Source organism: Cyanistes caeruleus, chromosome 1 (genome assembly GCF_971803275.1).
Source record: "Cyanistes caeruleus chromosome 1, bCyaCae1.hap1.1, whole genome shotgun sequence".
Classification (NCBI taxonomy): Eukaryota; Metazoa; Chordata; class Aves; order Passeriformes; family Paridae; genus Cyanistes; species Cyanistes caeruleus.
The window spans coordinates 1704743-1730506 of record NC_141701.1 but is presented as its reverse complement, the minus strand read 5'-3'; the positions used below and the strand labels follow the sequence as shown (position 1 = coordinate 1730506).

The window sequence follows — 25764 nt, the reverse complement described above, 5'->3', positions numbered from 1 at the left end:
AAAATTCCCATTAAATTCTCGTGAAATTCCCGTGAAATTCCCATGAAATTCCCATGAAATTCCCATGAAATTCCTGTGAAATTCCCTTGAAATTCCCGTGGATTTCCCATAAAATTCTTGTGAAATTCCCTTGAAATTCCCATAAAAATTCCCGTGAAATTCCCATAAAATTCCCTTGAAATTCCCATAAAATTCCCTTGAAATTCCCGTGAAATTCCCATGAAATTCCCGTGAAATTCCCTTAAAATTCCCTTGAAATTCCCGTGAAATTCCCGTGAAATTCCCATGAAATTCCCATAAAATTCCCGTGAAATTCCCATGAAATTCCCGTGAAATTCCCATAAAATTCCTGTGAAATTCCCGTGAAATTCCCATAAAATTCCCATGAAATTCCTGTGAAATTCCCATGAAATTCCCGTGAAATTCCCATGAAATTCCCATGAAATTCCTGTGAAATTCCCATGAAATTCCCGTGAAATTCCCATGAAATTCCCATGAAATTCCTGTGAAATTCCCGTGAAATTCCCATAAAATTCCCATGAAATTCCCGTGAAATTCCCATGAAATTCCCATAAAATTCCCGTGAAATTCCCATGAAATTCCCATAAAATTCCCGTGAAATTCCCATGAAATTCCCGTGAAATTCCCATGAAATTCCCATGAAATTCCCATGAAATTCCCATAAAATTACCGTGAAATTACCGTGAAATTCCCATGAAATTCCCATAAAATTCCTGTGAAATTCCCTTAAAATTCCCATGAAATTCCCATTAAATTCCCTTGAAATTCCCGTGAAATTCCCATAAAATTCCCTTGAAATTCCCGTGAAATTCCCATAAAACTCCCATGAAATTCCCATAAAATTCCCTTGAAATTCCCATGAAATTCCTGTGAAATTCCCTTGAAATTCCCATAAAATTCCCATGAAATTCCCGTGAAATTCCCAAAAAAAGCATGGAAGTTGTTCTGTCGATTCTTCCTTGCGGGGTCGGGATTTGGGATCAAGGATTTGGGAATTTGAGAGGGATTTGGATGGAATTGGGGCTGTGGCGGCTTATTAATTAATAATTAATTAACAACCAGCAATTAATAATCCTTAATTAATAATTAACTCGTAAATCATTAACAACCCACGGGAATTAAGGGAATTCTGGGGGGTTTTTTTTGTCCGTCTGGATGCGGAAATAAAAGTTCTGCGAAAAGAGAGGGGGGGAAAAAACAACGGGATGGGGGTGGGAAAACACCGAAACGGGGCGGAAAAATTCCGGGATGAGGGGGAAAATATCGGGATGGGGGAGGAAAAATCCTGAAATAAGACAGAAAACTTCGGGATGAGGCGGGAAAAAACCGAAATCAGGCGGAAAAGCACCGAAATAAAAGGAAAAACCACCGGAATGAGGCGGAAAACAACTGGATTTTGGGGAGGAGGAGGAAGAGGGATGGAGCTTTTCCCGAGTCACAAGGAGAAATAGTCCAGGGCTCCGTGGCCGTAGGGATTGGAAGTCCAGACGAGGTCGGATCTCCCGGAATTCGCCAGCATTTGGGAAAATTCCGCCTCGACCGCCTCCAAAAGCTCCCCGTCCATGGGCTCCTCAAAATTCCAATCGAATTCCGAGGGCTCCGGCTTGTAGCAATCGACGGGGAAGGGATACACGACCAGGTGGAGATCGGGCAGCTCCAAGGTTTTCTGGAGCAGATCCTTGAGCGCGGCCGTGGACAGGGAATTGCCGTAGAGTCCCAGGAAGCGCAGGCGGGAGCAGCGCCGGAGCGTCGGGAGCAGCGCGTCCAGGTGCGAGTCGGCCATGCGGCATTCCATGAGATCCAGGTGCAGCAGCGAGGCCGAGGTTTCCTCCAGGAGCAGCCGGAGCGGCTCCAGGAGGCCTTGGGAGAAGTCGTGGCCGCTCAGATCCAACCTTTTGAGGGCGGGAGCGTGGAAGCTTTGGGAGAGGAAGGCGAGGTCGGCGGGAACGAGGGAGCAGAAGGCCAATTCCAAGCTTTCCAAGGGAGCCTGGAGGTCGCTGGCGGGAGGGAAAAGGGAGAGGTGAGGCCCGAGGGAGGATTTGTGGCAGCTGGGAATGTTGGGATTCACGGGGGAAAGGCGGGGAATGAGAGCTGGGATTGCGTCCGTGGAATCGGGGGATGGCTGAGGTTGGGAAAGGTCTCCAAGAACACGGAGTTTGAGCTCGGAGAATCCTGGGAATTCGGAATGATGGAGTTGTGGAATGGCTGAGGTTGGGAAAGGCCTCCAAGACCATGAAGGTTTGAGCATCAAGGAATTGTGGGATCAAATTATGGAATTGTGGAATCGAATCATGGAATTGTGGAATCGAATCATGGAATTGTGGGATCAAATCATGGAATTGTGGGATCAAGTCATGGAATTGTGGAATGGATGAAGTTGGGAAAGAGCTCCAAGAACATCGAGTTCAAGGTTTGAGAATCATGGAAGTATGGGATCAAGGAATCACGGAATTGTGGGATCAAATCATGGAATTGTGGGATCAAATCATGGAATTGTGGAATGGCTGAGGTTGAGAAAGGTCTCCAAGACCATTGAGTTCAAGGTTTGAGAATCATGGAATTATGGGATCAAGGAATCACGGAATTGTGGAATGGATGAAGTTGGGAAAGAGCTCCAAGAACATCGAGTTCAAGGTTTGAGAATCATGGAAGTATGGGATCAAGGAATAACAGAATTGTGGGATCAAATCACGGAATTGTGGGATCAAGTCATGGAATTGTGGAATCAAATCATGGAATTGCGGGATCAAATCATGGAATTGTGGAATGACTGAGGTTGAGAAAGGTCTCCAAGAACATCGAGTTCAAGGTTTGCGAATCATGGAATTGTGGGATCAAGGAATCACGGAATTGTGGAATGGATGAAGTTGGGAAAGAGCTCCAAGACCATTGAGTTCAAGGTTTGAGAATAGTGGAATTGTGGGTCCAAGGAATCATGGAATTGTGGAATGGCTGAGGTTGAGAAAGGTCTCCAAGACCATCGAGTTCAAGGTTTGAGAATCATGGAATTGTGGAATCGAATCATGGAATTGTGGAATCGAATCATGGAATTGTGGAATGGATGAAGTTGGGAAAGAGCTCCAAGAACATCGAGTTCAAGGTTTGATAATCATGGAATTGTGGAATCAAATCACGGAATGGTGGAATCAAATCATGGAATTGTGGGATCAAGGAATCACGGAATTGTGGGATCAAATCACAGAATTGTGGGATCAAATCATGGAATTGTGGAATCAAATCATGGAATTGTGGGATCAAATCATGGAATTGTGGAATGGCTGAGGTTGAGAAAGGTCTCCAAGACCATCGTGTTCAAAGTTTGAGAATCATGGAATTATGGGATCAAGGAATCACGGAATTGTGGAATCAAAGCATGGAATTGTGGAATGATTCAGGAAAGGTCTCGGAGACCATGGAGTTTTACCTTTGAGAATCATGGAATGATGGGATCGTGGAGCCAGGGAATTGTGGAATTGTGGGGTGTTGGGATCACGGAGTTCTGGAATTATGGAATCGTGGGATATTGGGATTCTGGGATCAGGGAGTCCTGGAATTATGGGATCATGGAATAGTGGGACCACGAATCCATTAAAGTTGGAAAAGGCTTCAAGATGATCGAATCCAACCTTTGGGAATCCTGGAATGAAGGAATTTTGGGATCGTGGAATTACGGGATGATGGAATCATTGAATGATAAATTATTGTGAAAACAGAACCATGGGAACATTGGAATAAGGAATTTCTGGAACTGATGGATCATTCAGGCAGGAAAAGACCTTCAAGACCATTGAGTCCTTTGGGAACCTTGGAATTAAGGAATTCTGGATCGGGAATTTATGGGATAACTGAATTGTTGAGTCATGAGGTATTGGGGTAACAGAATCACGGGATCCTGGGAACATCGGGATAATGAAATCCTGGAATCACAGGAGCACTCAGGTTGGGAAAGACTTCCAAGACCACGGAGCCAAACCTTTGAGATTCCTGCAGTTGTGGCAGCACGGAACTATGGGGGAATGGAATCACTGAGTCACGAAATACCGGGATAATGGAATCATGGGAACGTTGGGATAATGAATTCCTGGAACCAATGGATCATTCAGGCGGGAAAAGACCTTCAAGGCCATTGAGTCCAGCCTTTGGGAACCTTGGAATTACGGAATTCTGGGATCAGGAATTTATGGGGCAATGGAATCGTTGAGCCATGAACTATTGGGAAAACAGAATGATGGGAACGTGAGGATAATGAAATCCTGGAAGCAGGGGATCGCTCAGGCTGGAAAAGACCCCCAAGATCCCCAACCCTTGGGAATCGCCCCGGAGCGCGGGAAGGGCCCGGCCAGGCCCCCGCTGGGCAGGGAACTCACCAGAGGATCTGGCGCAGATTCCCGGAGAGCCGGGAGGATCCCAGGTTGAGCTCCCGGAGGCTGGGCAGCATTCCCAGCTGCCCGGCCAGGCACCGGATCCCGATGGCCGATTCCGGCGTCGGGCGCCGCACGTCCACGTTGCTGTACTGGAGCTTGAGGCTGCGCAGCTCCGGGAAGCGCGAGAGGTGCGGCAGGATCACCGAGAGCCCGGTCAAGCCCAAATTGTTGAAGCGAAGATCCACCCTCCGCACGCGTGAGGGATGCAAGGATTCCAACAAAGTCACGATCCCGGAGGCCGAGAGTTCCTCCGCTTGGAATTCGCGGCACTTGAGGCGCAGCGGGCCAGCGGCTCCGGTCTGGAGCGCGTCGCGCAGGATCCCGTAGGACGTTCCATTGACGAACAGGTCGGCGTGGACGTCGACGCCCGGGGGCTGCGGAGCGGCCGCGGCCGTGGCGGCTCCGGATCGGCCTTTGTGCCGCTTGGATCCGCGCCTCTGGAATTCCCGCTGGTGCTTGGAAACCTCCACGCAAGCCTTGGCCAAAGCCACGGTGCCGGACCAGACGCTCATCCCGTCCGGAGCGCGGCCGGACGCGGAATCTGGGAGTCCGGTCATATCCAACACCCTCAGGCTGCAAAATTGGAAGAAACGGTGAAAAAGGGCAGAGGAAATGAAGGAATTGGAGGAAGGGTTAGGGGTTAGGAATTCCCAAAACCCACCTGGAATCGCGGTCGGGCTCTTCCAGCTCCCGCCGGAGCTGCGCCACCACGGCCAGGATGACGGCCTGGACGCAGAGCTTGCAGGGATGATCCCGGAGCAGCTCCCGGCGCCCCACCAGCCGCTGGAAGTTGAGCACCGGGAAAGGCCAAGCGGCCACCAAATCCCGCAGGACCAGGGGTCTTCCATCCAGGAATGCCGCTTGGAAAAGGACGGGGTAGAGATCGGCGGGAAGGGAGGGAAGAGGGCGGTGGGCGACGATGCGGCGGGCGCAGAGGAAAAGGAGGGAATCCATGGATTCTGCGGGGCTGTGGGTATTAGGTGAAATTGGGGGACCCCCGGGATGAGGGGGAACCACGGGAGAATTCCAGGGAAAGCCCGAATCCAAGGATATCCCGATGAAAAGGGAAGATGTGGGAGAAGGTGGGGGCGGCAAAGGGCTCGTTGTGAGGGAACCCCCAGCGCGGCTCCCCAAAAACGGCGTCCCGGAGTACCCCCACTCCACCCAGGGACTTCCCAAAATCCCCCTGGGATCGCAAATTTCCTCGGGGATCTCGAAATTCCCTCATGGGTCCCTAAATTATCCCAAAGTCCCCTCAGGGAGCCCCAAAAATGACCCCGCCGCCCCCTCCAGCATGGCGCCTCCCACTCACCGCCCACCCGCAGCCCCCGCTCGCTCCGAGCCCGTACGGAAGCTCCACTTCCGCGTCTGCGCGTTGCTGCAACCAATCAACGAGCGAGACCCACCCCGGGGGCGTGTTCCTTACGTTTTATTTGCTCTTACTGCTGTCTGTTATTGTTTTATTAAATGCTCATTGGTTTGCGCGCTGTGTAGGTGGGTGTTTTTAAATCCCGCCTTCCCATTGGCTCCTCTTACTGTCAATCAGCAATCCTTGCATTCCCATTGGCTGGCGTTTGGCGGGAGAGGGAAGTTCGCTCTGTCCCTGTATCCCCGAATCCCGATCCCCATCCCCGGTTCCCGTTCCCGATCGCCCATCCCCGGTTCCCGGTTCCCGATCTCCGGTTCCCGATCCCGGATCCCGCGGCCATGGAGCGGCAGCAGGAGCTGAAGGTGCTGCTGAAACGCTGGGAAGCGGAATTTCTGCGGGAACGGCAGCGGAAACCCAGCCAGGTGCTCCTGAGGGCGGGAATTTGTGAGGGGAAAGCTCTGAGGGGAATCCCTGGATTTGGGGGGGGGCGCTGGTTTGGGTGTCCTTGAGGTGGTTTAGGGGTTCCCTGGATTTTTGGGAGTTGGTTTTAAGGGATCCTGGGGTTTTTTGGGGTGCTTTAGGGGGTCCCTGGGGTGGTTTTGGGGTACTGAGCAGGTTTTGGGGTGGTTTAGGGGGACCCTGGGGTAGTAAGGGTTTAATTTAGGGGGTCCTGAGGGGATTTGGAGTGTCTCTGGATTTGTAGGGGTTAGTTTAGGGTTAGTTTAGGGGGTCCTGGTGATTTTTAGGGTGTCCTTGGGATGATTTTGGGGTCTGAGGGTGTTCTTGAGGCTGTTTAGGGGGTCCCTGGTATTGTGGGATTGGTTATGGGGAGGATTTATGAGGATTTTGGGGTGTCCCTGGAATGGGGTGAATTGATTTAGGGGGTCCTGGGGTTTTTTTTGGGGGTGCTTTTAGGATCTTAGGGGTGATTTAGAGGGTCCCTGGAATGGTGTGGATTAGTTTTGGGGGGGATTTATGAGGATTTTGGGGTGTCCCTGGAATGGGGGAGTATTTTGGGGGGTCTTTGGGGTCTTTGGGGTTGTTTAGGGGGGCTCCTGGAATGGGGTGAGTTGATTCAGGAGGTCCTGGGGTTTTTTTTGGGGCTCTTTGGGGTGATTTAGGGGATTGGGGATTGGTTTCAGGGGAGATTTATGGTGGTTTAGGGGGTCCCTGGGGTGGTTTTGGGGTACTGGGCAGGTTTTGGGGTGGTTTAGGGGGACCCTGGGGTAGTAGGGGTTTAATTTAGGGGGGTCCTGAGGGGATTTGGAGTGTCCCTGGATTTGTAGGGGTTAGTTTAGGGGGTCCTGGCGATTTTTAGGGTGTCCTTGGGATGATTTTGGGGTCTGAGGGTGTTCTTGGGGCTGTTTAGGGGGTCCCTGGTATTGTGGGATTGGTTATGGGGAGGATTTATGAGGATTTTGGGGTGTCCCTGGAATGGGGGAGTATTTTGGGGGGTCTGTGGGATCTTTGGGGTTGTTTAGGGGGGCTCCTGGAATGGGGTGAGTTGATTCAGGAGATCCTGGGGGTTTTTTTGGGGGGTCTTTGGGGTGATTTAGGGGATTGGGGATTGGTTTCAGGGGAGATTTATGGTGGTTTAGGGGGTCCCTGGGGTGGTTTTGGGGTACTGAGCAGGTTTTGGGGTGGTTTAGGGGGACCCTGGGGTAGTAAGAGTTTAATTTAGGGGGGTCCTGAGGGGATTTGGAGTGTCCCTGGATTTGAAGGGGTTAGTTTAGGGTTAGTTTAGGGGGTCCTGGCGATTTTTAGGGTGTCCTTGGGATGATTTTGGGGTCTGAGGGTGTTCTTGGGGCTGTTTAGGGGGTCCCTGGTATTGTGGGATTGGTTATGGGGAGGATTTATGAGGATTTTGGGGTGTCCCTGGAATGGGGTGAGTTGATTCAGGAGGTCCTGGGGGTTTTTTTGGGGTGCTTTTAGTGTCTTAGGGGTGATTTAGAGGGTCCCTGAAATGGTGTGGATTAGTTTTGGGGGGATTTATGAGGATTTTGGGGTGTCCCTGGAATGGGGGAGTATTTTGGGGGGTCTGTGGGATCTTTGGGGTTGTTTAGGGGGGCTCCTGGAATGGGGTGAGTTGATTCAGGAGGTCCTGGGGGTTTTTTGGGGGGTCTTTGGGGTGATTCAGGGGATTTGGGATTGGTTTCAGGGGAGATTTATGGGGGTTTTGGGATGTCCCTGGAATTTTTGGGGTGCTTGGGGAGTATTGGGGGGATCAGGTCAAGGAGAGCCTCAGGGAGGTCCTTGGAGAGGTTTTTTTCCCATTAATTTTTCCATAAAAAAAGCATCCAGGTGAGGTTTTCCATAGGATTTTCTACCATAAAGCTGCTCCAATCCTGATTTTCTTTCAAAATAAACCCCAAATAAAAAAAAAAAAACCCACCCAAATCCCAAAAAACCCCCCAAATTCTTTCCCTCTCCCAGAAAATTGGGATAATTCCCAAAATTCATCATTTTTTGGGATGTGTTTCCCTCACAGGCCGACATTGAGGAAGCTCCAGAGGAAACCCGGAGTGAGTTTTATTTTGGGAATTTTGGGATATTTGAGGTTTCCTGGGTTTATAACATAATTTTTTTTCCCCAAAATTCCAAATTTTCCTTGGATTTTCTCTTGCAGAGCTCTACAAGGAGTACAAGATGCTGAAACAACAGGGAAAAACATCGGATTCCTCAGGAAAAACGGGATCCCAGGAAATCCCAAATGTGGAGCAGGTCCTGAAAAACCCCCTTGGACTTTTGGGGTTTCCAAAATTTCTCCTTGATCCAAATTTTTGGGGAATTTTCCCTGAGTTTTCCTACTGTGGGCAAAGCCACGTTCATCCCAGTTGATTTTTGAGGATTTTTTGGGAAAATTTGTGCTGGATAAGGAATATTTTTGGCTTAAGACCCCCCTCAAAAAATAAGAATAAAAAAAGATTTGGGGTGGAAAATGGGATTTGGGGGCGTTTTCATCCCAAAATTTCCCATGGAATGATCAAATTCAATTGGTTTTCAGTCTTTGGGATGAATCTGAGCTTGGTTTTGGGGGGATTTTGGGCTGGGATTCAGTGGATTTGGGGGATTTTTAGGGTTTGGGGCTGGGATTGAGCGGATTTGGGGTTTTTGGGCTGGGATTGAGCAGATCTGGGGGATTTTTTGGGGGATTTTGGGCTGAGATTGAGCGGATTTGGGGCATTTTTAGGGTTTGGGGCTGGGATTGAGCAGATCTGGGGGATTTTAGGCTGAGATTGGGCAGATTTGGGGGGGTTTTTTGGGATTTTGGGCTGGGATTGAGCAAATCTGGGGGATTTTGGGCTGGGATTGAGCAGATCTGGGGCATTTTGGGCTGGGATTGAGCAAATCTGGGGGATTTTTTGGGGGATTTTGGGCTGAGATTGAGCGGATTTGGGGGATTTTTAGGGTTTGGGGCTGAGATTGAGCAGATTTGGGGGATTTTGGGCTGGGATTGAGCAGATCTGGGGGATTTTTTGGGGGATTTTGGGCTGAGATTGAGCAAATCTGGGGGATTTTGGGCTGCGATTGAGCAGATCTGGGGAATTTTTGGGGATTTTGGGCTGAGATTGAGCAAATCTGGGGCATTTTGGGGGATTTGGGGCTGAGATTGAGCGGATTTGGGGGATTTTGGGCTGGGATTGAGCAGATCTGGGGGATTTTTTGGGGGATTTTGGGCTGAGATTGAGCGGATTTGGGGCATTTTTAGGGTTTGGGGCTGGGATTGAGCAGATCTGGGGGATTTTAGGCTGAGATTGGGCAGATTTGGGGGGGTTTTTTGGGATTTTGGGCTGGGATTGAGCAAATCTGGGGGATTTTGGGCTGGGATTGAGCAGATCTGGGGCATTTTGGGCTGGGATTGAGCAAATCTGGGGGATTTTTTGGGGGATTTTGGGCTGAGATTGAGCGGATTTGGGGGATTTTTAGGGTTTGGGGCTGAGATTGAGCAGATTTGGGGGATTTTGGGCTGGGATTGAGCAGATCTGGGGGATTTTTTGGGGGATTTTGGGCTGAGATTGAGCAAATCTGGGGGATTTTGGGCTGGGATTGAGCAGATCTGGGGAATTTTTGGGGATTTTGGGCTGAGATTGAGCAAATCTGGGGCATTTTGGGGGATTTGGGGCTGAGATTGAGCGGATTTGGGGGATTTTGGGCTGGGATTGAGCAGATCTGGGGGATTTTTTGGGGGATTTTGGGCTGAGATTGAGTGGTTTTGGGGGATTTTTAGGGTTTGGGGCTGGGATTGAGCAGATCTGGGGGATTTTTGCGGATTTTGGGCTGAGAATGAGCGGATTTGGGGGATTTTGGGCTGAGATTGGGCAGATTTGGGGGGGGTTTTTGGGATTTTGGGCTGGGATTGAGTGGATCTGGGGGATTTTGGGCTGGGATTGAGCAGATCTGGGGGATTTTTTTGGGATTTTGGGCTGAGATTGAGTGGATTTGGGGGATTTTTAGGGTTTGGGGCTGGGATTGAGCAGATCTGGGGGATTTTTGGGATTTAGGGTTGGGACTGAGCAGATTTGGGAGATTTTTGGGGGGATTTTGAGCTGAGATTGAGCAGATTTGGGGGATTTTGGGCTGGGATTGAGCAGATTTGGGGGGTTTTTTTTGGGATTTTGGGCTGGGATTGAGCAGATTTGGGGGATTTTTGGGGGGTTTTGGGCTTAGATTGATCAGATCTGGGGGATTTTTGGGGATTTTGGGCCGGGATTGAGCAGATTTGGGGGATTTTGGGCTGAGATTGATCAGATCTGGGGCATTTTGGGGATTTTGGTGTCGTTGCAGGTGAAGGATTCGGGATTTTGGGGCTCCCACCTGAACCGGGCACCGAAAATTCCCGGGAAAAGCCAGAGCAGGAGCGCCAGGCCGGGAATTTCAGCAGAATTTTACGGGATGAAGCTCAAAGCCAAAGTGGGAACGATTGGGAAGGTCGGGAATGGAGGGGAAAAAGGGGAAAGCGATTTTTTCTGGGGGTGTTTGGGGGATTTTTCAGCCCAAAATTTGGGTTATTCCTGAGGGAGAATCTCAAAATTAGCAATTCCCAAAAAATGGAAATCCCCAAAATAGGAGAATCCCAAATGAGACACCCCAAAAATCAGGAATCCCAAAGTGAGAGAGCTCAAAAATTTGAGTCCCCAAAAGTCTGAGAATCCCAAAATTTGTGACCTCCAAATCAAAGACCCCAAAAAGAGGCAACCCCAAAATTTGGAGAACCCCAAAATTTGGAGAACCCCAAAAATCAGAGATCCCAAAATGTGAGACCCCAAAAATTGGAGAATCCCAAAGTCAGGGACCCCCAAAAGTTGGGAGATCCCAAAATCAAAAAGCTCAAAATTAAGAATTCTAAATATTGGAGAATCCAAAAAAATCAAAGAATCCCCAAATCAGAGATCCTAAAAGCTGGCAAATCTCAAAATTAGGGACCCTAAAAATCAGCAACACCAAAGTCAAAGACCCCAAAATTAAAATCCCAAAAACTGGAAACTCCAAAAGTTGGAGAATCCCAAAATCAGAGAATCCCAAAACCAGGAATCCTTTAAAAATTGGAAGCCCCAAAACTTGGATTCTCCAAAATCAGAGAGATTCAAATCCAGGCCCTGTTGAATTTGGGATTTGGAATTCCAGAGGAGAAAAAAAATTGGGATTTGACCCCTCCTTTTCCTCCAGGAGCCTCCTCTGACCCCTCGGAGAACCCCAAATCCCAGAAGAATCCCAAAAATTCCCCAATCCCAAAAAACCCCGGAGCGCGGAGCCGAATCTTCACCGGCGGAGCCGTCACAGAATGAAGGAAAATCCGAAAATCCCGAAAAATCCGGAGATTCCGAGGAATTTGAAGACCTCGTCCTTCCTCCTTTGGTGCCGGGATTGGGTCCCCTCAAGCTCCCGACGGGAATAAATCCCAGTTTTCCTTCCATTCCCGAAAAATTCCAGCAGCTGAAGCAGAGGGTGGCCCAAACTTTGGGATCGTTGGATCCCGGTTGGATCCAGAGGTGCCAGGAATCCCCTAAAAAACGGGAATTCCCAGCGGGATCCGCGACAGAAAAAGAGGAAATCCAGCCCCAATCCGTTGGGAATTCCGTGAGGAAAAGGCCCCGGGAAGGTGGAGGCGCCACGGAGGCTCCGGCCAAGCTCCGGAGGAGCCTCCAAGGATCTGATCCAGGAATTTTTGGGATGAGGCAAATCCAGAAGGAAAATGAGGATGAGGGAGAGTGGCTGGAATCCCAAAATGGAGCTGGGAAGGCGCCGGATCGCTTGGAAAAAATCCTGGAAAAGGAGGAAAAACCCAAACCCACGCGCAGAACCCGGTAATTCCCAGTTTTTCCTGGTTTTTCTTCCCGGTTTTTCCAAGATGGGAAGATTTGGGATTTGGAGAATTCCAAAATCAGGGAGCTCAAAATGAAAGGCTCCAAAAATCAGAGTCTAAAAGTTGGAGAATTCCAAAATTTGGGACCTTCCCAAATGAAAGATCCTTAAAATTGAGGAATCTAAAATTTGCAGATCTCAAAAATCAGTGATCCCTTAAATTTAGGGAATCCCAAAAATCTGGGACCCTAAAAATTGGAGAATCCCAAAATTAGGGACCTCCAAAATTAGAGACCATCCCAAAATCAAAAATCCCAAAGTTAAGGACCATAAAAATGGGGTTTTAGGGCAAAAAAATGGGGAATTTGTCCTAAAAAAATTCAGATTTCCCCATAAAATTTGTCTGATAAAAAATGGGATTTTTTTTTCCCATAGAAATTTGAAATTTGTGCCAAAAAAAAAAAAATCAGATTTTGTTTCCGATAAAAACGGGGAATTTGTGCCCAAAAAAATGGGATTTTTTTTTTTTCATATAAAAATGGGAAATTTTGCGCTAAAAAAAATCAGATTTTTTTTTTTCCTCATAAAAACAGGGAATCTGTCCCAAAAAGTTAGAATTTCTTTTCCTCATAAAAATAAGATTTTACAGAATAAAGTCAGGAAATTTGTCTCAAAAAATAGGTTTTTCTCCATAAAAAATGTGATTTTTAGGTCATAAAAATGGGAAAAATCCCAAAATTCAAGATTCTTTAAAATAAAACCAAAAATAAGGACTCCAAAATCGGAAAAATCCCCAAAACCTGAGAACCTCCAAAACTGGGAAATCCAAAATTCAGGGTTTTTTCCAGCTTTTCCAAGATTCCCTCTGGTTTTAATCCCTCTTTTCCCTCAGAGTCCAGCCCCGAAATGGCGGGAATTTCGTCCTCCTCAACCTGAAGAGAAAAACGTATTCCCGCGGAAACCTGAGGGGAAAATTCCTTCGGAAACGGGTAAAACCTTCCCAATTTTATTTTTTGGGAATCCCCAGCCTTTCCCCCACTGGAATTCCTGAGTTTGGAATTTTTTTTTCCCTCAGATTTGGAAACAGAAATGGAGGAAAAAGTTCGGGGCCGGATCCGATCTTTGCTTCCGGTGTGGCGGGAAAGGCCACTGGGCCTCGGAATGCCCAGGTCAGGCCGGGGGTTTTTTGGGATTTCTGAGGGGATTTTTTGGGATAAAACAGCGGGAAAAGCGTGAGGGGTGTTCTTTTCCATGGATTTTAGAGGGAATTGCCCCGTTTTGTGCACGCAGGGAAGGATTTGGGATCGTTCCAGGAGGAAATTCCTGAGGAGGAGGAGGAAGCGCTTCCCACTCTGGAAGAAGTGGCCCGAAGGACCAACGGCGTTTTTATTCCCGGTGAGACCGGGAATTATGGAATTCCTGCTTTTTCCCACGGAAAGGGTGGGAAATGAAGGGAGGTTGGCCTCAAAAATTGGAATTTGGGGCTCTAAAAATGTGGGATTTGGGGCTTAAAACTGGAATTTTGGCCACAAAAATGTGATTTATTTTTTTTTCTCCTAAAAGTATGAGTTTCTCCTAAAAAGGGGGTGGGTCTTAAAAACCAGGATTTGGGATCAAAAAATGTGGGATTTGGGCTTAAAAATGAGGACTTTTGGCTCTAAAGATCAGGGATTTGACACTAAAAATGAGGGATTTTGGCCTTAAAACTATGATTCTTTTCCCTAAATTTGGGCGGGATTTATCCTAACAAGGAAGTGGATCCTAAAAATGAGGATTTGGGATCTGAAAATGTGGGATTTGGCCCGAAAAATGAAATTTAAGGCCCTAAAAAGGAGAATTTCTGAAAAATTTGGGTTGGATCCTAAAAATGAGGAATTTTCCCACAAAATATGCAAGTTTAGATCCTAAAAATGGGATTTTTCTCCCCAAAAACTGAGGTTGGAGGGTACAGATGTGGATTTTCCCTCAGAAAATGTGGGGGTTGTCCCCGAAAGTGACATTTTAGGGCCTAAAACTGGGATTTTTTTTCCTGCAAAAACCTGAGATTTTCTTCCTAAAATCCTGGTTTTTTCTCCTTTTCCCTCCAGATGGCAGTTCCAGTGCAGAAAATTCCCAAGTCACCCCAAATTCCCAGGATTTCCTTCAGCCAGAATTCTCCCCCCCATCCCCTCCTCCACCCACTGTGGATCCCCTTTACCCCCCAAACCCCGACGGGACAATCCCAGGTAAATCCCAGCACAAACCCATGGAAAAATCACAGAATAAAAAACATGGAAAAAAAAAAATCCACATTCCCACCTCCTGAATCCCACAGATCCTCCGGAAGAAGTCCTGGAAGCTCTGAGAATTTTGGGATACGATTCCTTCCGGCCCGGCCAGGCCGAAGCCATCATGAGGGTCCTTTCTGGTTAGATTTTCCTGCCCTTTTTCCAGTCTATTTTTTCCTATCCTTTTTCCCATTTTTTTTTTTTTCCTGCCTTTTTTTCCATCTCTTTTTCCCCTCCATTTTTCCTACTTTTTTTCCTGCCATTTTCCTTTCCATTTTTCCCATCCTTTTTGCTGCTTTTTCCCTCAGTTTTTCCCACCCTTTCCCCCTCAGTTTTCCCGCCCTTTTCCCCTCAGGTTTTCCTGCCCTTTTTCCCACCATTTTCCTCTCCATTTTTCCCACTCTTCTTGCTGCTTTTTCCCTCAGTTTTCCCTCCCTTGTTCCCTCCATTTTTCCCAGCCTTTTCCCTCAGTTTTCCCACACTTTTCCCCTCAGATTTTACCACCCTTTTCCCTTACATTTTTCCCACCCTTCTTCCTGCCATTTTCATCTCCATTTTTCCCATCCTTTTTGCTGCTTTTTCCCTCAGTTTTCCCACCCTTTCCCCCTCAGGTTTTCCTGCCCTTTTCCCCTCAGGTTTTCCTGGCCTTTTTCCCACCATTTCCCTCTTCATTTTTCCCACTCCTTTTGCTGCTTTTTCCCTCAGTTTTCCCATCCTTTTTCCCTCAGTTTTCCCTCCCTTATTCCCTCAGTTTTTCCCACCATTTTCCTCTCCATTTTTCCCACTCTTGCTGCTTTTTCCCTCAGTTTTCCCTCCCTTGTTCCCTCCATTTTTCCCAGCCTTTTCCCTCAGTTTTCCGCAGCCTTTTCCCCTCAGATTTTACCACCCTTTTCCCTTACATTTTTCCCACCCTTCTTCCTGCCATTTTCATCTCCATTTTTCCCATCCTTTTTTGCTGCTTTTTCCCTCAGTTTTCCCACCCTTTCCCCCTCAGGTTTTCCTGCCCTTTTCCCCTCAGATTTTCCTGCCCTTTTTCCCACCATTTCCCTCTTCATTTTTCCCACTCTTTTTGCTGCTTTTTCCCTCAGTTTTCCCATCCTTTTTCCCTCAGTTTTCCTATCCTTTTTCCCTCAGTTTTCCCATCCTTTTTCCCTCAGTTTTTCCCACCATTTTCCTCTCCATTTTTCCCACTCTTCTTGCTGCTTTTTCCCTCAGTTTTCCCTCCCTTGTTTCCTCCATTTTTCCCATCCTTTTCCCTCAGTTTTCCCCAGCCTTTTCCCCTCAGATTTTCCCAGCCTTTTCCCTCAGTTTTCCCATCCTTTTTCCCTCAGGTTTACCACCCTTTTCCCTTACATTTTTCCCACCATTTCCCCACCATTTTCCTCTCCATTTCCCCCACTCTTCTTGCTGCTTTTTCCCTCAGTTTTTTCCCCTCAGTTTTTCCCGCCCTTTTCCCACCATTTTCCTTTCTATTTTTCCCACTCTTTTTGCTGCTTTTTCCCTCAGTTTTCCCACCCTTTTCCCCTCAGTTTTTCCCTCAATTTTCCCCTCAGTTTTCCCCACCATTTTCCCTCACCCAGCTTCCCAAAATTCCCTCTTTTTCCCAGGAATCTCCACGCTGGTGGTGTTACCCACAGGGATGGGCAAATCCCTGTGCTACCAACTTCCCGCTTTTCTCTACCACCGACATTCCGGCAGCATCTCCCTGGTCATTTCCCCTCTCGTATCCCTCATGGACGATCAGGTATTTCCATAATTCCCACTTTTTCCCCATTCTGCTGGAATATCCCAGCAAAATAAACCCGGAATATTCCCAATCCCAGGTTTCCGGCCTCCCCTCAGCCCTCAAAGCCGTCTGCATCCATTCCAACCTCTCCCAATCCCAGCGGGAAGCAGCCATGGAAAAAGTGAGTAAAATTCCCCATTTTCCACCTTTAGGATTGCAGAAATCCGGGATAATCCCAATTTTCCACCAGGTCAGGAGCGGCAAAGCCCAAATCCTGCTGCTTTCCCCGGAATCTCTGGTGGGATCTGGATCTTTTTCCCGTTTTTTCCGGGATTTCCCACCCGTGGCTTTCGCCTGCCTGGATGAAGTTCACTGCGTCTCCCAATGGTCCCACAACTTCCGACCCGCTTACCTCCGGATCTGCAAGGTGGGAAAACCTGGAAAAACCTCGGAAAAATCCCAAAAAAAAAGCGGGAAAACCCCTCAAATCCTGGAATTTTTTCCTGTCTCGGAATTCCAGGTTCTCCGGGAGCGCTTTGGAGTCCGATGCTTCCTGGGCCTCACGGCCACGGCCACGGCGGCCACGGCTCGGGACGTGGCCCAACATTTGGGAATTCCTCCGGAAAACGGGATCGGCGCCGCCGGAATTCCCGAAAACCTGCGGCTCTCCGTGTCCGTGGATTCCGACCGGGATCAGGTGGGGTCGGATTTGAGATCATTCCAGGGTATTTCGTTTTTATTGGGATTTTTAAGGGGAAAAATCTTCATTTTTAGGACCTAAAAATTCCATTTTTTGGGATCGTCCCCATGTTTTCGGAAGGAAAAATGCCGTTTTTAGGGTTTAAACTTTTATTTTTTGGGAATAATCTTTGTTTTTGGGGAAAATGAGGGAAAACTTGTGTTTTTGAGGGAAAACCCGAGTTTTTAAGAGGTAAACTTCAATTTCGAGGGAAAAAAAAATCCAATTTTTTGGGAAAATTTCTCATTTTTTTTCCCTAAACCCCCACTTTTATGAGGAGAAAAAATCCCATTTTTTGGGAAAAATTTCTCATTTTTTTTCCCTAAACCCCAATTTTATGAAGAGAAAAAAATCCCATTTTTTGGGAAAAAATTCTCATTTTTTTTCCTTAAACCCCCACTTTTATGAGGAGAAAAAAATCCCATTTTTTGGGAAAAATTTCTCATTTTTTTTCCCTAAACCCCCACTTTTATGAAGAGAAAAAAATCCCATTTTTTGGGAAAAATTTCTCATTTTTTTTCCCTAAACCCCCACTTTTATGAGGAGAAAAAATCCCATTTTTTGGGAAAAATTTCTCATTTCTTTTCCCTAAACCCCAATTTTATGAAGAGAAAAAAATCCCATTTTTTGGGAAAAATTTCTCATTTTTTTTCCCTAAACCCCCAATTTATGAGGAGAAAAAATCTCATTTTTTGGGGAAAATTTCGCATTTTTTTTCCCTAAACCCCCACTTTTATGAGGAGAAAAAATCCCATTTTTTGGAAAAATTTCTCATTTTTTTTCCCTAAACCCCCACTTTTATGAGGAGAAAAAAATCCCATTTTTTTAAAAAATTTCTCATTTTTTTTCCTTAAACCCCCACTTTTATGAGGAGAAAAAAATCTCATTTTTTTTCCCTAAACCCCCACTTTTATGAGGAGAAAAAAATCCCATTTTTTGGGAAAAATTTCTCATTTTTTTTCCCTAAACCCCAATTTTATGAAGAGAAAAAAATCCCATTTTTTGGGAAAAAATTCTCATTTTTTTTCCTTAAACCCCCACTTTTATGAGGAGAAAAAATCCCAATTTTGGGAAAAATTTCTCATTTTTTTTCCCTAAACCCCCACTTTTATGAGGAGAAAAAAATCCCATTTTTTGGGAAAAATTTCTCATTTTTTTTCCCTAAACCCCCTCTTTTATGAGGAGAAAAAATCCCATTTTTTGGGAAAAATTCCCTATTTTGTTTTCTCTAAAAACCCTTTTTTTGGGGAAAAATTTCTCAGTTTTTTAGGACAAATTCCCCATTTTTATGGGAAAAAATATCCCAATTTTTTGGGACCAATTCCCCATTTTTATATGAAAAAAATCCCAATTTTTTTGGAGCAAATTCCCCATTTTTATACAAAAAAAATCCTGATTTTTTGGCACAAACCCCCCATTTTTATATGAAAAAAATCCCAATTTTTTGTGACAAATCCCCCATTTTTATGGGAAAAAAAATTGAATTTTTTGGCACAAATCCCCCATTTTTATACAAAAAAAATCCTGATTTTTTGGGACAAATTCCCCATTTTTATATGAAAAAATTCCCAATTTTTTGGCACAAATCCCCCATTTTTATGGGAAAAAAATCCCGATTTTTTGGGACAAATTCCCCATTTTTATGTGAGAAAAATCCTGATTTTTTGGGACAAATCCCCCATTTTTATACAAAAAAATCCCAATTTTTTGGCACAAATCCCCCATTTTTATATGAAAAAAATCCACATTTTTTGGGACACATTCCCCATTTTTATACGAAAAAAATCCCAATTTTTTGGGACAAATTCCCCATTTTTATATGAGAAAAATCCTGATTTTGTGGGACAAATTCCCCATTTTTATGGGAAAAAAATCCCATTTTTTTGGCCTGAATTCCCCATTTTTATATGAAAAAATTCCCAATTTTTTGGGTCTAATTCCCCATTTTTTTCCCTAAAAGTCCCATTTTTATGGGAAAAAAAATTGAATTTTTTGGCTCGAATTCCCCATTTTTATGGGAAAAAAAATCCCAATTTTTTGGGACAAATCCCCCATTTTTATACAAAAAAAATCCTGATTTTTTGGCACAACCCCCCTATTTTTATATGAAAAAATTCCCAATTTTTTGGCACAAATCCCCCATTTTTATATGAAAAAAATCCCAATTTTTTGGGACAAATCCCCCATTTTTATGTGAGAAAAACCCTGATTTTTTGGGACAATTTCTCCAGTTTTATATGAAAAATCCTAATTTTTTTAGGACCAATTCCCCATTTTTATATGAAAAAAATCCCAATTTTTAGGCACAAACCCCCCATTTTTATACAAAAAAAATCCTGATTTTTTTGGATCAAATTCTCCATTTTTATACAAAAAAAATCCACATTTTTTGGGACACATTCCCCATTTTTATACGAAAAAAATCCCAATTTTTTGGCACAAATTCCCCATTTTTTTCCCTAAAAATCCCATTTTTATGGGAAAAAAAACCCCAATTTTTTAGGACCAATCCCCCATTTTTATGGGAAAAAAATCCTGATTTTTTGGCACAAATTCCCCATTTTTATGGGAAAAAAAATTGAATTTTTTGGGACACATTCCCCATTTTTATACGAAAAAAATCCTGATTTTTTGGGACAAATTCCCCATTTTTATATGAAAAAATTCCCAATTTTTTGGGACAAATTCCCCATTTTTATATGAGAAAAATCCCAATTTTTTGGCACAAATTCCCCATTTTTATATGAAAAAAATCCACATTTTTTGGGACCAATTCCCCATTTTTATGGGAAAAAAACCCTGATTTTTTGGGACAATTTCTCCAGTTTTATATGAAAAATCCTAATTTTTTTAGGACCAATTCCCCATTTTTATATGAAAAAAATCCCAATTTTTTGGCACAAACCCCCCATTTTTATATGAAAAAAAATTGACTTTTATGGCACAAATTCCCCATTTTTATATGAAAAAATCCCAATTTTTTTGGCACAAATTCCCCATTTTTATATGAAAAAGATCCCAATTTTTTGGCACAAATCCCCCATTTTTATGGGAAAAAAATCCCAATTTTTTGACACAAACCCCCCATTTTTATATGAAAAAAATCCCAATTTTTTGGCACAAATCCCCCATTTTTATATGAAAAAAATCCTAATTTTTTGGCACAAACCCCCCATTTTTATGGGAAAAAAATCCCGATTTTTTGGGACTAATTCCCCATTTTTATGTGAGAAAAATCCTGATTTTTTGGCACAAATCCCCCATTTTTATACAAAAAAAATCCTGATTTTTTTGGCTCGAATCCCCCATTTTTATGTTAAAAAAATCCACATTTTTTGGGACACATTCCCCATTTTTATACAAAAAAATCCCAATTTTTTGGCACAAATCCCCCATTTTTATATGAAAAAAATCCACATTTTTTGGGACACATTCCCCATTTTTATACGAAAAAAATCCCAATTTTCTGGGACAAATTCCCCATTTTTATATGAGAAAAATCCTGATTTTTTGGAACAAATTCCCCATTTTTATGGGAAAAAAATCCCATTTTTTTTGGCCCGAATTCCCCATTTTTATATGAAAAAAATCCCAATTTTTTGGTACAAATCCCCCATTTTTATATTAAAAAAATCCCAATTTTTTGGGACAAATTCCCCATTTTTATGGGAAAAAAATCCCAATTTTTTGGGACCAATTCCCCATTTTTATGAAAAAAAAAATCCCAATATTTAGGACCAATTCCCTATTTTTATATGAGAAAAATCCTGATTTTTTGGGACAAATTCCCCATTTTTATACGAAAAAAATCCACATTTTTTGGCACAAACCCCCCATTTTTATATTAAAAAAATCCCAATTTTTTGGTACAAATCCCCCATTTTTATATTAAAAAAATCCCAATTTTTTGGGACAAATTCCCCATTTTTATGGGAAAAAAATCCCAATTTTTTAGGACCAATTCCCCATTTTTATGGGAAAAAAAATTGAATTTTTTGACAAAAACCCCCCATTTTTATATGAAAAAATCCTGATTTTTTGGGATAAATCCCCCATTTTTATATTAAAAAAATCCCAATTTTTAGGCACAAATCCACCATTTTTTCCCTAAAAATCCCATTTTTATGGGAAAAAAAACCCCAATTTTTTAGGACAAATCCCCCATGTTTATGTTAAAAAAATCCTGATTTTTTGGGACACATTCCCCATTTTTATACGAAAAAATCCCAATTTTTTGGGACAAATTCCCCATTTTTATGGGAAAAAAAATTTGAATTTTTTTGCACAAATCCCCCATTTTTATACAAAAAAAATCCTGATTTTTTGGCACAAACCCCCCATTTTTATATGAAAAAATTCCCAATTTTTTGGGTCTAATTCCCCATTTTTTCCCTAAAAATCCCATTTTTATGGGAAAAAAAACCCCAATTTTTTAGGACCAATCCCCCATTTTTATGGGAAAAAAATCCTGATTTTTTGGCACAAATTCCCCATTTTTATGGGAAAAAAAATCCACATTTTTTGGGACACATTCCCCATTTTTATACGAAAAAAATCCCAATTTTTTGGCACAAATTCCCCATTTTTATATGAAAAAAAATTGAATTTTATGGCACAAATTCCCCATTTTTATATGAAAAAATCCCAATTTTTTGGCACAAACCCCCCATTTTTATATGAAAAAAAATTGAATTTTATGGCACAAATTCCCCATTTTTATATGAAAAAATCCCAATTTTTTTGGCACAAATCCCCCATTTTTATATGAAAAAGATCCCAATTTTTTGGCACAAATCCCCCATTTTTATATGAAAAAAATCCCAATTTTTTGGCACAAATTCCCCATTTTTATATGAAAAAAATCCCAATTTTTTGGGACAAATCCCCCATTTTTATGGAAAAAAAATTGAATTTTTTGGCTCGAATTCCCCATTTTTGTATGAAAAAAATCCTGATTTTTTGGGACAAATCCCCTATTTTTATACAAAAAAAATCCTGATTTTTTGGGACAAATTCCCCATTTTTATACAAAAAAAATCCCAATTTTTTGGCACAGATCCCCCATTTTTATGGGAAAAAAAATTGAATTTTTTGGCACAAATTCCCCATTTTTATGTTAAAAAAATCCTGATTTTTTGGGACAAATTCCCCATTTTTATGGAAAAAAAATTGAATTTTTTGGCACAAACCCCCCATTTTTATGGGAAAAAAATCCCAATTTTTTGGCTCGAATTCCCCATTTTTATACAAAAAAAATCCCAATTTTTTGGTACAAATCCCCCATTTTTATATTAAAAAAATCCCAATTTTTTGGGACAAATTCCCCATTTTTATGGGAAAAAAATCCCAATTTTTTGGGACCAATTCCCCATTTTTATGAAAAAAAAAATCCCAATATTTAGGACCAATTCCCTATTTTTATATGAGAAAAATCCTGATTTTTTGGGACAAATTCCCCATTTTTATACGAAAAAAATCCACATTTTTTGGCACAAACCCCCCATTTTTATATTAAAAAAATCCCAATTTTTTGGTACAAATCCCCCATTTTTATATTAAAAAAATCCCAATTTTTTGGGACAAATTCCCCATTTTTATGGGAAAAAAATCCCAATTTTTTAGGACCAATTCCCCATTTTTATGGGAAAAAAAATTGAATTTTTTGACAAAAACCCCCCATTTTTATATGAAAAAATCCTGATTTTTTGGGATAAATCCCCCATTTTTATATTAAAAAAATCCCAATTTTTAGGCACAAATCCACCATTTTTTCCCTAAAAATCCCATTTTTATGGGAAAAAAATTCCCAATTTTTTGGCTCAAATTCCCCCATTTTTATATTAAAAAAAATTGAATTTTTTGGCACAAATTCCCCATTTTTTTCCCTAAAAATCCCATTTTTATGGGAAAAAAAACCCCAATTTTTTAGGACAAATCCCCCATTTTTATGTTAAAAAAATCCTGATTTTTTGGGACACATTCCCCATTTTTATACGAAAAAATCCCAATTTTTTGGGACAAATTCCCCATTTTTATGGGAAAAAAAATTTGAATTTTTTTGCACAAATCCCCCATTTTTATACAAAAAAAATTGAATTTTTTGGCACAAATCCCCCATTTTTATATGAAAAAATTCCCAATTTTTTGGGTCTAATTCCCCATTTTTTCCCTAAAAATCCCATTTTTATGGGAAAAAAAACCCCAATTTTTTAGGACCAATCCCCCATTTTTATGGGAAAAAAATCCTGATTTTTTGGCACAAATTCCCCATTTTTATGGGAAAAAAAATTGAATTTTTTGGGACACATTCCCCATTTTTATATGAAAAAAATCCCAATTTTTTGGGACAAATTCCCCATTTTTATATGAGAAAAATCCTGATTTTTTGGAACAAATTCCCCATTTTTATGGGAAAAAAATCCCAATTTTTTTGGCTCGAATTCCCCATTTTTATATGAAAAAAATCCCAAGTTTTTGGCATAAATCCCCCATTTTTATACAAAAAAAATCCTGATTTTTTGGCACAAACCCCCCATTTTTATGGGAAAAAAATCCCAATTTTTTAGGACCAATTCCCCATTTTTATGGGAAAAAAAATTGAATTTTTTGGTACAAACCCCCCATTTTTATATGAAAAAATCCTGATTTTTTGGGACAAATCCCCCATTTTTATATTAAAAAAATCCCAATTTTTTGGCACAAATTCCCCATTTTTTTCCGTAAAAATCCCATTTTTATATGAAAAAAATCCCAATTTTTTGGCACAACCCCCCATTTTTATGCAAAAAAAAATCCCAATTTTTTTCACCCCAATTCCCCATTTTTTCCCCCATTTCCACGAGATAAAAATTCCGGATTTTCCCGTTCTCAGGCTCTGCTGCGGCTGCTCCGAGGGCGGAATTTGGGCTCGGCCATCGTTTACTGCACGCGCCGGGAGGAGAGCGAGCGGCTGGCGGCGCTGATCCGCCGGGAATTCCCGGGAATTCCGAGCCCTCAACGCCCGGAAAACAACGGGAAAAAACAGAGGAAAGGTGGGAAAAATCTGGGTTGGGATTGGGGTGAAATTCTGGGATGGGAATGGGGGAAATTGAGGAGAGAAATGGGAAAATTTGGGGGGGAATGGAAGGAAAATGGGGGGATTTGGAGGGAATTTGGGGTAAAAATGGGGAAATTTGGAGGGAATTTTGGGGAAAAAATGGGAATGAAAGGGGATTTCTGGGATTTGGGGTAAAAATGGGGAGATTTGGAACAAATTTGGGGGGAAAAGGGAAAAATCTGGGACAAATTTGGGAAATTTGAGGAGTAAAATGGGAAGATTTGGGGGGAAAAAATGGGGAAATGAAAGGAAAATTTTGGGGATTTGGAGGGAATTTGGGGTAAAAATGGGGAAATTTGGAGGGAATGTGGGGGGAAAATTGGGAATTAAAGGGGATTTCTGGGATTTGGGGTAAAAATGGGAAGATTTGGAGGGAAAAGGGAAAAATCTGGGAGAAATTTGGGAATTTGAGGCATAAAATGGGAAAAATTTGGGGTAAAAATGGGGGAATTTTGGGAAAATTGAAGGAAAATGGGGGATTTCAAGGAAATTTTGGGGGAAAAATGGGAATGAAAGGGGATTTCTGGGATTTGGGGTAAAAATGGGGAGAATTGAAGGAAACTTTTGGGATTTGGAGGGAATTTGGGGGGAAAAGGAAAAATCTGGGAGAAATTTGGGAATTTGAGGAGTAAAATGGGAAAATTTGGGGTATAAAGGGGGGAAATGGAAGGAAAATTTTGGGGATTTGGAGGGGATTTGGGGTAAAAATGGGGAGATTTGGAGGGAATTTGGGGGGAAAAGGGAAAAATCTGGGAGGAAATTGAGAAATTGAGGAGTAAAATGGGAAAATTTGGGGGGAAAATGGGGAGGTGGAAGGAAAATTTTGGGGATTTGGAGGGAATTTGGGGTAAAAATGGGGAGATTTGGAACAAATTTGGGGGAAAAGGGAAAAATCTGGGAGAAATTTGGGGATTTTGAGGAGTAAAATGGGAAAATTTGGGGGGGAATGGAAGGAAAATTTTGGGGATTTGGAGGGAATTTGGGGGGAAAATGGAAAAATCTGGAAGGAAATTGAGAAATTGAGGAGTAAAATGGGAAAATTTGGGGGGAAAATGGGGAGGTGGAAGGAAAATTTTGGGGATTTGGAGGGAATTTGGGGTAAAAATGGGGAGATTTGGAGGGAATTTGGAGGGAAAATTGAGAATTAAAGGGGATTTCTGGGATTTGGGGTAAAAATGAGATTTCAAGGAAATTTGGAGTAAAAATGGGGAGGTTTGGAGGAAATTTCTGGGATTTGGGAGGAAATTTGGGAAAAATCTGGGAGGAAATTTGGGGAAATGGGGAATTTGAGGAGTAAAATGGGAAAATTTGGGGTATAAAGGGGGGAAATTGAAGGAAAATTTTGGGGATTTGGAGGGGATTTGGGGTAAAAATGGGGAGATTTGGAGGAAATTTCTGGGATTTGGAACAATTTTGGGGGGAAAAGGGAAAATCTGGGAGAAATTTGGGGATTTTGAGGCGAAAAATGGGAAAAATTTGGGGGGGAAAATGGGGAAATGGAAGGAAAATTTTGGGGATTTCGAGGAAATTTGGGGGAGAAAATGGGAATTAAAGGGGATTTCTGGGATTTGGGGTAAAAATGGGGAGATTTGGAGGAAATTTGAGGGGAAAAGAGAAAAATCTGGGAGAAATTTGGGAATTTGAGGAGTAAAATGGGAAAATTTGGGGGGAAAATGGGGAAATGGAAGGAAAATTTTGGGGATTTTGAGGGAATTTGGGGGAAAAAATGGGAATTAAAGGGGATTTCTGAGATTTGGGGTAAAAATGGGGAGATTTGGGGGGAAAATGGAAAAGTCTGGGAGAAATCTGGGGATTTTGA

General features: G+C 42.9%; 2 protein-coding genes across 3 annotated transcripts in view; one reads left to right on the top strand and one right to left on the bottom strand.

The window, feature by feature from the left end:
• Positions 1 to 1086: 1086 nt before the first annotated feature.
• On the bottom strand, positions 1087 to 5662 carry LOC111942062 (leucine-rich repeat-containing protein 14-like). Its single transcript, XM_086876180.1, has 3 exons — positions 5107 to 5662; positions 4389 to 5018; positions 1087 to 2018 (listed from the first exon to the last, which is right to left on the bottom strand). Exons 1-3 carry the CDS (start codon positions 5397 to 5399, stop codon positions 1457 to 1459), a joined length of 1485 nt encoding a protein of 494 aa, XP_086732306.1. The 5' UTR covers positions 5400 to 5662; the 3' UTR covers positions 1087 to 1456.
• Positions 5663 to 5964: 302 nt separating this feature from the next.
• RECQL4 (RecQ like helicase 4) overlaps positions 5965 to 25764 on the top strand; it is a 52815-nt gene continuing 33015 nt past the window's right edge. The window contains exons 1-15 of one of the 2 annotated variants that reach the window (XM_086876138.1): positions 5965 to 6236; positions 8303 to 8336; positions 8441 to 8535; positions 10600 to 10743; positions 11482 to 12119; positions 13010 to 13106; positions 13193 to 13286; positions 13408 to 13512; positions 14205 to 14342; positions 14432 to 14524; positions 15992 to 16128; positions 16208 to 16291; positions 16361 to 16537; positions 16631 to 16807; positions 23721 to 23880. In XM_086876138.1, the coding sequence (XP_086732264.1) occupies positions 6153 to 6236; positions 8303 to 8336; positions 8441 to 8535; positions 10600 to 10743; positions 11482 to 12119; positions 13010 to 13106; positions 13193 to 13286; positions 13408 to 13512; positions 14205 to 14342; positions 14432 to 14524; positions 15992 to 16128; positions 16208 to 16291; positions 16361 to 16537; positions 16631 to 16807; positions 23721 to 23880 (2257 nt within the window). In that variant the 5' untranslated portion in view covers positions 5965 to 6152. The remainder of the gene's footprint in view (positions 6237 to 8302; positions 8337 to 8440; positions 8536 to 10599; positions 10744 to 11481; positions 12120 to 13009; positions 13107 to 13192; positions 13287 to 13407; positions 13513 to 14204; positions 14343 to 14431; positions 14525 to 15991; positions 16129 to 16207; positions 16292 to 16360; positions 16538 to 16630; positions 16808 to 23720; positions 23881 to 25764) is intronic. The other variant, XM_086876148.1, reaches the window with a different exon arrangement.

Bases quoted from the DNA above. Each gene is read 5' to 3' on its own strand.
- LOC111942062 (XM_086876180.1), bottom strand. From the start codon at position 5,399: ATGGATTCCCTCCTTTTCCTCTGCGCCCGCCGCATCGTCGCCCACCGC. The intron at 5,019-5,106 runs GTGGGTTTTGGG...CCAATTTTGCAG, and splicing joins GAGCCCGACCGCGATTCCAG to CCTGAGGGTGTTGGATATGA. The intron at 2,019-4,388 runs GTGAGTTCCCTG...CCCTCCCGCCAG, and splicing joins AATCTGCGCCAGATCCTCTG to CGACCTCCAGGCTCCCTTGG.